The 12,209-nt window shown below is 35.6% G+C and overlaps 2 protein-coding genes across 2 annotated transcripts in view; both read right to left on the reverse strand.

The window, feature by feature from the left end:
- Positions 1 to 965: 965 nt before the first annotated feature.
- Positions 966 to 8,624, reverse strand: LOC117121531 (adhesion G-protein coupled receptor G6-like). Its single transcript, XM_033266758.1, has 7 exons — positions 8,595 to 8,624; positions 7,697 to 8,224; positions 7,023 to 7,187; positions 5,933 to 6,078; positions 5,297 to 5,559; positions 4,189 to 4,255; positions 966 to 2,606 (listed from the first exon to the last, which is right to left on the reverse strand). The coding sequence occupies exons 1-7, from the start codon at positions 8,622 to 8,624 to the stop codon at positions 2,108 to 2,110; spliced, it is 1,698 nt and encodes a 565-aa protein (XP_033122649.1). The 3' UTR covers positions 966 to 2,107.
- Positions 8,490 to 12,209, reverse strand: part of LOC117121541 — a 5,558-nt gene continuing 1,838 nt past the window's right edge. The window contains exons 2-4 of the mRNA XM_033266771.1: positions 11,289 to 11,313; positions 9,887 to 10,318; positions 8,490 to 8,915 (exon numbers count right to left, since the gene is read on the reverse strand). Of these exons, the coding sequence (XP_033122662.1) occupies positions 8,773 to 8,915; positions 9,887 to 10,318; positions 11,289 to 11,313 (600 nt within the window). The 3' untranslated portion in view covers positions 8,490 to 8,772. The remainder of the gene's footprint in view (positions 8,916 to 9,886; positions 10,319 to 11,288; positions 11,314 to 12,209) is intronic.

Consider the following 12,209-nt stretch of genomic DNA (forward strand, 5'->3'; position numbering starts at 1 on the left):
GCATACCGAAGCCGAACCGATCAGAAAATCAAATCAGTGTGTAAGGACATGGACGGCAGGGGCGTAGGCTGGTCCCCATCTGGGGGAGGGGGTGCGAAAATTGTAAATGCGGGATCAGTGTCGTAACGAAGAGGCCGAAAAGCCCGAGCCATGCGCAAGGACCGGGGGGGGGGCGCAAATGACCCCCGGCCCCAACTGCGCCGTTGTTTGTAGCGTGTTCTGATGTATTTTAATGTCTTTTTGGCACAATTGGGTTCTTAATTTTGTATCGTGAATTGACAAAATAAGCGTTGGCCTAAGTCTAATATATTGTAATTGAGATAATACTTATTGTTTCATTTTTATTGTATTATATAAAATAACTCATTAAATAAAGTTTAAAACGTGAAATCAAAAGAACAAAAAATGTTTGTATTCTTACTAATTATTATTGTTGCATGTGTTATTGGTTGAAAAGGTACACAGAATTATGAAAGTAATTAAAAAATAATAATAATATCGGCGTCATTTGATGTATTTTAAAAAACCATGATAACATCTAAAAACCATTAATTCACATTAGGCTGTTGCTTCGACTACACATTTCTCCAGTGTAATGTGGTATACGGTATGTTCTATAGTCCTACTGTACGGAAGAATCCTGTTTAAGGATTTTTATTTATTTATTTTTTATTTATTTTTTTGCTCAGACCCCCAGATTGAGGCAAACGTCAATGAAATTTGATCATTCCAACGATCTACCCTTTTTTCATATTGTCCTCACGTTTTTAAATATTCAAAAATCATTATCTCATTAACCGTTTTTTTTTTTTATCTCATTAACCAAGCTTTTCGTTCATCAAAGTTAAGACGTCTGTATTTCTATTGGCAATCAATTATCTTAATTTTGTCTTTTTAATTGTGTTTTAAAACTATTCGATAAAAATACATTTTTGAAAATTAATGTAAAATTTACTGTACATTTTTTTTTTTTTTTGTCTTGTGTGGGGGCATCCCACATTTATTTCATATAATCAATCATTCTACAAATCAAACATGAAAATCTAACTAAATGCTACGATACTTCAACTTGCAATATTTATTTGCCCTAATAATTTAAATTTCAAGGCATCTTATTCCCATTGTTATTGCATTTTAATAGCCTATACAATTAGAAAAATATAACCTATCTCAATCGATGTTATGCAGTATCAACGCAGTCTTACGCAGTTCTAGGTTTTTATGTTTTAAGTTTTATGCAGTCCGCCCAATAGTGCGAATCAGTATTATTTTTCTCACAGTCATAAGCATGCGCAGTAAAAAACTTCGTAGTTAATTATTGAACTGCGCATGCCTGTAATAAAAGTGATCGCATTGTGGGCGAATTAGGATAGGAAACAATAGTTTGTTTTATTCAAAAAGTTAATAATTGTACGCATCTTTTAAATATAAATTTAACTTCGACCATTATGAAATAAATGTTCTGACAATATGAAGAATACACTGTATTTATTTAGAATTACGATGTTTATTCATATATTGTATGGGATAACAATTAGCTTTTATTTTGTTTTACGATTAAACATATCACAGGTTTATATGTTGTTGGCGTAATCGAGTTTTACTTGCTGCCCTGCAAATTTTCCATTGTGGTATAGGCAGGCCTAGGCCTACACCAGCGGAACCTTTTTGCCTTTTAAGGGGGAGGGGGAGGATGCGGCCGCACTCTTCACACCACCCCTCCCCACCCCCTCCACAGCCTATGCCTCTGGACGGCGTTCAGCGCCTTGGAAATGCGGTCAAGAGAACGCCGCGCGTCCTTCTCTTACAACTGATTCATGATTTTCTGTTCGGTAGGCTTCAATCCAAAAATTCGGATTTGTGTGATACCCATTTATTGTATAATTAAAGAGTATTTTGCAAGAGGTCCGACTGTTGTGGTTTCTTTGGAACGTAGTCCTATATATTTCTAAAAGCAGTGTCACGAAGGGGCGTGTCCTTAAAAGACGAGTTTCGAGCAAACTCTCTTGGAATTTTAATAGGGCGCCCTCGGGCAGTATTTTTTTTTTACGTTCCATTACCACACAATCAGGACAGTCGGGCCTCTTGCAGTTCACTCCTTGTACAATCATACATCGGTGCTGTGTGTCATCGATTCGGCCTGACCAGTGGTATCGTGGGATAACGTAACGCCTTTGTCATATTTATTGGCAATTTCGTATGATTGTGTACTACATGACAAGCTAGAAAGACATGATGTAACAAATGCCTTGAAATCGCCAGGACGAACGGAGAAAAACAAAAACACGAATAATCCTTGAAGCGAATTAAAAACACAAAAAAGAAGTTGCATCGAGAATCTCAAATTTGAGCTGGTTGATTTTGCTATTGCTGTAAATCCAAATACCCAGGTTAAGCCAAGCAAAATGGACAAACCAATGGCAGTTGATACCTGCTCTTTCGCAGTCGCAAACTTGCTTTTGTCGTTCTTTCGTGTTATTTGGCGGCTTCGTGAACATGTAAGGACGCAGATGACAAGTATGAAGATGACGAGGTTTGTGAAAAACAGAGCGCCCGCTATGGCTATATTACCATAGTATAAAACTGGACCTGGATTGATGAAGCAGCTGTAATAAAGAACAACAAAATACAATAATAAATCCTAGGCTTATATTGTATGTTTTAAACATGAATTATTGTAACGTAGTTTTATATTTTGTCTATACATTTGTACAGGACTTTATAAGTTATATAAACAGAAACATATTCAGCCGCAGCAGCAGCAGCAGTGTAGTAGTAGCACTGTGTGGTGGTGGTGGTGGTGGTGGTGGCAGCAACAGCAGCATTCGGGCAGCAGCAGCAGTGTTAGTAGTAGCAGTAGTTGCTGCACGGTGTTATTATTATTGTCGTAGCTTCGCCCTGGCTCTCAGCATCCCCACTTCTACGAGCCCAGTTCAAAATAAAGTTGAAGTAAAGTTAGGCCTACATTAATGCAGAACAGAAAGGCAATTTTACAGGTGGAGGGTCGAGACTGACCAGCTCAGCCCGAAATTGTTTGGCCCATTATAAAGTACCGTACAAGATTGAAATTTACGGGCAACTAGCAACAAATATATAATATATATCTAATACCTTTAAAAATCATGGTATTGAAATGGTTGTTGATATAGCAGAACACCCCCCCCCCCCCGCCTCCCCGCCAACTATGACTGCTGTGGGACCGCGAAATTTTAAGTGGGTAATGGTACCCAGTCTGAAAAAAGGCTTGAAAACCTGGGATTTAGATATAAGATATTAAAAATAGGTAAAACTCCAGGAGGCTAAGCCGCCTTTTTTCAACTACAGTAGGTTCCGCCCCATTATTTATTAATTATACATTCGACACGTAACAAATCCAGATGTGTGCCATGAGAACTATTATTATTATTATTTATTATTTATTTATTATTATTATTATTATTATTATTATTATTATTATTATTATTATTATTATTATTATTATGTATCTATCCGTTAATATTGCGTTTAAAAGATAGATATTATTTGAATGTTAATTACGATCATTTCCAATCTGCGACCTATAAGCTTTAGCATAACTTTGGCTCCAATATGTGTGAGCGTTTCAGTCAGTTGTAGGAAAGAAATTGCCTGGGCTTTCGAGATTACAAAAAAACCTGTTTATGTTTGTGTTGTGGATGTTCTAAATTTTGCCCAGTTTTTTAATTTGTAACTGTTTACGCGATTGTCTTGCATTCATATTTTGACAGTTACAAACAGAGTCTTTTGGCTCTCTGTTTGTAATTTTATATATTTTTATGAATAAAGACATTGAATATAGATAAATAATACTAATGGTGCTGAAATAGGAACATACTATTATTATATTGTATCAAGCATAGACTATTTTTAACTTGTATGTTTGATATTTTTTCTGAAATACCGTTTATATAATAAAATATGCACCGTGATAATGCCTACTTTAGTGGGTAATAGATCTATTTCCAATGTATTTCTAACTCCATGAGCTTTGATGAAAATAAAAGGAGTGCTTTTACGTTGATCAATGCAGGACAGTAGGCTAGCCTGTTAAGTCAGTATAGGCCATAGAGTTATAACAGCTCTATGGTATAGGCTCAACGTAATTTTAAGTGTGGCAGATACATGTAGATTTTTTAGTCTGTTTATGATTCTAAAATAATGTATACTCACTAATCTGCGTTCGAATAGCTTTCCCTACTGACGATTAAACATATCACGACCGGAAGTACAGGAATCACTAAAAGAGTTATATAAGCTGTCTCTTATACACATCTAGATGTGTATAAGAGACAGAAATACAACTTTGGAACAAGAGATACATTCGCCTGATGGCGCTAGCTGTTCATAAGATCAAAAACATATTTAGGCCTACGTCACTTTCTGTTCTTTGTGCAGTGGTTAGGTTCTAAGAACGCGGGTCGCGGCGGTCACGGATGAATGAATTATTAAAATGCAAATACACGAGTGTTGCCCCCGTCGGGAACCTCACATCCCCATCCCCCACAGTCTGGCAAATCCTGGCGCCACCCCTGGTCGGGAGGTTAAACCGCACGCTGACCATTGGCCGGACATGCTTATATGACGCTATTAGGGAGCTTTAAGGCCTGTTTATACTTCAACGATAACGATAAAAAAGCTAAAAAGCAATTGGTTATAAAAGAAATAATAGAAGTTTATACACTAGAACGATTCGATAACGATTTATCAGTTATGCGATAACAACATATTTTGACAAATCAAATCAGGGAAACATTAAAATCGTCGTAGTAGCAACGATTTTATCATTTGTCCATGATTATGACGTCATCTGATTTGATTTGTTAAAATATTTTGTTATTGCATACACGATAAATCGTTATAGAATCGTCCTAGTGTAAAAACTTCTCTTATTTCTTTTGTTTTCTATATAAACAATCGCTTTTTAGCATTTTTATCATTATCGTTATCGTTGACGTGTAAACAGGCCTTTACATTGCGCGCGCCACAATGTGACCATCGTATAACGCATACGTAGTGTTCGCCGGTGTTTGATACCCCAACTTGCACTGTTGATTCGGTTTATCCCTAAGTGCAAGTATTTTTCCACTATCTTACGGATCCGAAAATATTTGATCTGGTGTGTATGCATCTTAAATTTTGGTAATATCAAAGAGTGTAGAACTGCAAGAGATCCGACACTCGGGGTTTTGTTGGAACGCAATCCAATTTCATAAAGTACTGCCACGAAGGGGCGTGTCCTGTATAATTATTCAGTCAGTTATGAAAAGTTCAAACGTACCCCATCCGAATATGTATGCTTTCATCCTAAATTTGGAGATATACGTCGGGAAGATCCTCACCAATGATAGGTAGATATTCACTGCTTGTATTGTCATCCATGAAATTGATGAAATCGTAAGATAGTGAAGAAGTACAGAAATACAAATACAGGCGGGTTTGTGCGTTGTCTGTTCAATACCGACGACGAAGACGAGGTAAAGCAAAAACAGTGCTATTGCAAAATTTAGCAATACCAATTTGGGGCGAGCAGAGTGTTGCTCCCTGCAAAAAAGGAGATACTGTATACTTATTTTCTAAATTAAGTAAATCAGCTAATTAACCTTTGAATAACTAATCATAAAATGTATAAATATTAATTAATTAGGGGTTTTTTTGGGGGGGGTTTTATTGTTTTGTTTACTTAAACGTCACATCAGAGCAAATATCGTACCCAAGATGTAGCCAAACCTGCCGTCTTTGCTTGTGTCATTTCAAATAATAACCGATTTGATTTGCATTTTTTTTAACAATGACACTTGTCAATTTCAGCAAGCGGATATAAAGTTGAATCAATCTTTTCTCCAATTCTTCTTTCAGATTGACAACTGCAATTACTGTAACATTATTATTGGTACAATTTGAGGTAAATGTATACCTTGAAAAAGGCGTCGTATACCGGGTGTATATCAGTGTACAAATGGTTAAGATCAATGCTGTAATTGATACACAACAGCCAATCAAGCTTATCACGGATAACACGTGATGACGTTTGGAGATAATGTCAGTCTGGCCATGGAAATCCTGTGTTAGAAAAGTTTGTATAAATTACTCAAATCATGTTTATTTCCTCCATGCTGAAATTATGTAAAACTAAATAGGCCTACCTACAATAAACACACAGTATATAACTTTCTGTACGAACTATCGGATTTTATATGACAAGTTTGTGTGATGTGCCCATATCATGAGCATGATAATGTCATATTACACTCAAATATGGGCATATTTATTTGTCATATATAAATTCGATAAAGCGTGGACAGAGCGTATTGTTGCACAATTTGTGACAGAACCCACTAGGCTTCCAATGAGTCAAACCACCCAAACAATATAAAGACAACATGTCATCAGATGAATGAATATGAAGTTAATGAAAGTAATGTTTACTGGAGCTACGTGATTTCCAACGAACAGCTCTATGGAAACGCATGCACACAACCAGATGAATTATATGTGTACATGTGTGTACACACAAAACATACCTGGATTGGATATGTGATAAGAAAAGAAAAAGATGACCCAACAACAGTTTTCAAATTCCATGATACACTACAGAAAAGAAGGGGTAGGAAAATTCCATCTATTTCTCAACCGAGTTGTGAAGGAAAACTAATTGGACAGAGGAAAGTTTATCAGGGAATGCCTTCAATAGAAACGCTCAATTGACAGCCACTTTATATTTAGCTGTGCACTGATTTTAACCATTTTTATATCAATTACGACATTATTGTTGTCTCTATATGATAATGACAGTGCTGCTGTTACTTCGCTTCAAACTTTATGGTTTTAAAAGCAGTAATAAGCTGGCTATTTACCAGTACCACGGAATCAGAAAGTGATTCATGATATAAAAATCACAATTTCCTATCACCTGGTTCACCACATGATGTTATATATCATGTTATTATTAACTTTAATATTAATTTCATTGATTCAGTCCTCAAATAATATTTATCAACGCTTACCATTAATACGGCGAAGTTTGTCAAGTGATCACAATGACAAATTACACGCCCATCTTCAGTCGTGTTGTACACGCAACCTTCGTTTGACCAATCACCGATGCCGTTTTCAAGTTTAAAATCCCAGAATACACATCTAATGTCTTGTTCAGACACCGATTTGTTTATCTTTGAAATATATATTTTTTTATAATATTGTTTAGTTATATAAGAGTGATTAGCAAAAACACAGACACCATCTACTATCTTAAAATCAAGCTTTAGAGATTTTTTTTTAAAAAACAGGGGAGTGTGTAAAAACGGTGGTTACGCCCCTTTTCCCCTAGTTAAAAAAAAAAATAGTCTGTCTTAGAAAAATCAGTTCTACAGCATATCAATTTTTTCCATCCAGAGCCTGACTTTAAAAATAATTTACAATTCTAAACTAAGCTGGTTTTAATAAAAACAAAATAATATTGACATTCTCTACGTTGTCTGAAGGTTAAAGGTTAAACAAAATTACACTACAAAATGACATAGTAGGCCCTCTATAATTATAACTCCATGTTTAACCATTAGAAAATAATTATTTACAGACGATTGAGGGGCACAACATATTAACAGCTAATACCCAACACATTTCCTATGCATTTAGGTCTACAGATACCTGTAATTGCGTAATTCATTACCGTACTTACTGTCGGAGTATAAACCCCAATAACTGGATTTTTAAAAGTATTTGACTCCATTCCATGAACATTGGCTGATATAACTCTGCTCCCAATCGTCCAATTTTTATTGCCTTTGCTTGTAATTGAAAACAAAGTAGATTGCTTATAAAGAACAAATACGCTGGGAACATTTCCATCTTCTCGATGTACCGTGCCAACATCAAACGCTTCAGCTGGTAACTTCAAAGATGTATCTAATTCGGTTACAGATTCACTTGAATATTTCTCAGATGGAACTACTAAAGCAGGCGAATTTTCCGACAAATAAAACACAACCCCATTTGAAGCGAAGTCTTCCTGCAATTGTACCACCTCGATGTCAAGATTCTTGCTACTGAAAGTGTAATTTAAGCCAACTGATGCAACCGTAGCTAGCTGTTCCTCTAAGGATTTAATGATAGTGGATGATGCAGAACGAGATTCCTCAGACACATCTGTCACTTCGTTACTAATTTCTAAGAGATTGTCAACACTAGCTGCAACTGATGTTGTCACCTGTAAAAGAGAAATTGCTATTATTATATATATATATATATACATACATATATACCTGTCTCTTATACACATCTAGATGTGTATAAGAGACAGATTTGCTCCACTAACCCCCTTCCCCCGTCGGGGCCCTTAGCCCCTCTGTCGGGCAAGTCCTGGTGCCACCACTGACTAGAAGTAAAAAAAAGAAAGACATAGGAAACTGTGACCATTGAAGTATTATTGAGAAGGAGATCACTCTGGGGGGAGGGGAAGCAACATTTGGATAGGCCTAAGTGAGTAGCACATAACATAATATGCACTGAAATTTAAAAAAATTAGTGGCAAAACGGGGAGGCACGTGTTGAACACCCCCAACCCTCTCCACTCCTACTGGATCTGCAGCTGTTGATCTGCCCAGCATCCCTTCCCCCTACTGAATTCGCCCCTGTTGATTTGTCGTGTTTACGTAAATTCGAGGTGTTGATTGGTGGAGCTGGCTTGACCCTAAATTTCCACTACTCCATTATTACCGGATCCCTTGTGGTTTTAAATTTAAGTACTAACCTTTGCTATTTAGACAATAATAATTTAGCTTTCTTACCGTTTGGTGTATTAGACGGACACACTTCAGAAGAATTTGCGGTTGAGCCAGATGGAGTAGCTATAAAATGGTAACTTAAGTTTCCAATCTTCACAGTGTCTTCTTCGCAATCTTAGGTAAATATTGAGATAAATGCGTAAATTATGATTAAATATACTATATCTAAAGTATGGTTCTAATCATTTTCCTAATATTTATGTAATTTAATCTTCGTCTATATTTTGTATTTATTTAAATTGCATACTTTTTTTAATCTAATATTGTAAGTTCAAATTATGTTGACTATCATATACATAGAAATACCAATGGAATCACCCTTAAATGTTTAAATAAATACATACAATAATCTAACGATTTCAGTTAATTGTTTTCACCAGAATTTTGTTTTTAAATCTTTATGGAATGCAATTTATAGTACCTAAGTTATTATTTTGTTGTGTACCCTATTTATTATGGCATGTTGCAAAGAAAAGTTGATAATTTTATAAAATATAAAAATATTTTTGTATCACTAAATTTCATAGGTCTTAATCTCTACCATTTGAATTTATCTTTCATTTTTCAGTTCATAATCCGATCCTTTTCTGTCATTGTCTCGTATTCCGTTTTCCTACCGCATTCTATTCCTATCACCTGAACATTGTATGTTTCTTTATAAATGACTATTACTCTCTCTTATTCTCTTTCTCGTCTTCTAATTTTCTAGTTTCATTAACACATATCAGGCCTGTATCAAGGGGGTGTTTTATGGTTCGGAAGAACTCCCTTGCCTAGCCAGCCCCCACTCTTTTCTGGCAAAACCGCCTCTTTAAATTTCCCAAATAAGTCCTCCAACCTAACGAATGCACTGCAGACCCACCCAGGCACAAGACATTTTCAAAAATATCTGCTTTGGCATTATTTAGACCCATAAAGCACAAAAATCCTCTTGCTTTGGGGGTTTCGCCGACCCAACCAGGGCTTTGTGGACCTCACGCCCAGAAAACCCCGCTTGGAAGAGCCTGGCTACGGGCCTGCATATGATGTATGGTATGTTGCTTATTAGACAAGAAAAGGAGGTAGAATTCACTAGAATAACTTACTGTTAGGGTATTGGTATATGTAGTTCAAACCAAAATCATAAATTTTCTGACCGCACTTAAAGTCATGAAATGTTTTCTTCTGTGATTTATCTTTAATCCTCATTACCACCCCTGCACAATCATCGTTAACGACATTAGGTTCTCCGCCTGCCCAGTTGTCATACTCTAGCGCTATGCCCGATGTCCATGTCCAATTATTTAATAAACCTCTATTAGTATTTGCTTTTCGAGACAATCCAATGTAAAACCATACGTTAATGTATTTCTCCTCTATTATGTATTCTAAAATAGCATCCAGCTGTTTTTGTGACGTAATGCTCGCTAGTCTATGTCCATTTTCCAATGTATTGGCTTCGTTCCATGTGACAAATTTAGAGTTTTCCACGTAGACGACAACAAAACAATGGTTTTCAGATATGACACCATTACAACCTGCATCATAAGCAAACTTTGAATCATGGAAAAGGCCATCCACATAACTTTAATATATTATCATAGAAACATCAATATAATATATTATATATTATTCCCTTATTTCAACATCACACAACAGTGACTAAGGTCGTCCATATTAGTTGAATATAATTAAAAATGAAAGACCAAAAAGACGCAATAATACTACGGGAAACAAGATGATTCAGATTGTATCAAAGGATGTACATATCAACAACACCATCTTTAACATCATCATCATCGTCATCACAATAATAATAATAATAATAATAATAATAATAATAATAATAATAATAATAATAATAATAATAATAATAATCATTATCGTGGTCTGCGTCGTCGTCGATCATCATCCTCGTCGTTGTTGTCATCACCATCATATGATTAAATACAATTACAGGTATCCGGAGGTTTCACAATCTTACGAAACGATAACAAATGCAGTTAATACAAGTTTAACATTTTTATGCAAATATAAATAATTACTGCGTCCCAGCGTATTTTATTTGTATTAGAATCATCGATCATTGCTATTAAATGTGGTATTATTTTTACCAACTTTTAGAAATCGGAACGATCGGATACTATGACCATAATAGAATTGTCAACATATAAATTTAACGAAACTGTCGTGACCCAAAAATTAAAATATTTTTTTCTAAACGTACGTGGTGTCGATGTTGACGTATTTGTTATATGGGTGCTTTCGATTTCTCGACGATAAGACTTAGAGCGACACATTTTTCGCCGTCTGAATTTCTAGGACATAGTTTGGTCCGGTCACAAATGAGTGAATCCGTTTACGTCCTCGAGCAATTTAATGTTTTGTAAGGTTGCGAATCCTATTCCACTACTAATTATAAAACCAAGATCACGTGGAACTAAATATATTATGGTATTAGGCCTACTCATTACTCTATGGAAAAAAAACTGTTGCCACAGAACATACCATATGCACATCGACAAATGAAGACCTAAAAATAAAAGATAATGTTTATGATAATAGAATGTTATCAATTCTGAAAATAGATAAACATGGGAAAATAATACGTTACGAAGTACAATACAAACATTACTGACACAACATGGCTTTTGTACTATTGCAGACACGTCAGAGTCTAAAGATTTTGAAATCCCAGTAACTATTTTAAGGACAGGGAGCTAAAAGTTAAATCTAGCATGTGTAGACCATTTTTCGCAAAATTTGAAATGAAAATTTCCGATAACCTGGCAACTACCACTGGGGAAAGAGGCCTACGCACTTCGCGCTACCCCGTTACCAGTGTGCGCACGACGCTCTCTACCTGACACATTGTGCTGCTCAGGCTTGGCTAGGCCGCTGGAAGTCCCCCAGTGAGTTGCGAGAGGTTGACAGGGCTGTATAAAAAGAAACCCGATAAAATGGTCTGTATAATAATGGGATTATTAACAATGGCCATTTATTCAGTCGGAGGTCTACAAACGACCTCACTAAAATAATTATATCTAAACCTAATTGATTTCTAGAGAATTGTTTATAGATGCTCATGCTTTGAAATCATCGTTTGTGTGTGATTTTTGGCTTTTTTCCACTGGCAGGATGTTTAAACTTTGTACAACTTTTGTTTTTTTTTAACCATTAAGATTAATATTTTTTTAAGATTTGAATTTTGTATTTCTGGATGTTTTTTTCTCTTTTCTTTTACTTTTTTGTTAAATTCCCTGATATTTCTGTTTACCTTTGCGATTCCTATTTTACTTTTGTTCACATGTATTGTTATTTTATTAAGTAAGTTTGGACGCCCCACGGATTAGTGTGTGCTTAGCCTGGTTCACGTCGAACTTTATCTAGATATACCCGTCTTGAAACATGATACGATAATCCCCTAAT

The sequence above is a fragment of the Anneissia japonica genome, unplaced genomic scaffold (assembly GCF_011630105.1).
Source record: "Anneissia japonica isolate Jap-2015-1 unplaced genomic scaffold, ASM1163010v1 scaffold287921_len548085_cov176, whole genome shotgun sequence".
NCBI lineage: Eukaryota > Metazoa > Echinodermata > Crinoidea > Comatulida > Comatulidae > Anneissia > Anneissia japonica.

What these genes read in the sequence shown, in the direction of transcription:
- LOC117121531 (XM_033266758.1), bottom strand. Translation starts at nt 8,624, where the DNA reads ATGCTGGGCAGATCAACAGCTGCAGATCCA. An exon ending in AGCATACATATTCGGATGGG is followed by an intron (nt 4,256 to 5,296) that starts GTACGTTTGAAC and finishes TAACTCTTTTAG; the next exon opens with TGATTCCTGTACTTCCGGTC. An exon ending in AGCTATTCGAACGCAGATTA is followed by an intron (nt 2,607 to 4,188) that starts GTGAGTATACAT and finishes TCTTTATTACAG; the next exon opens with CTGCTTCATCAATCCAGGTC.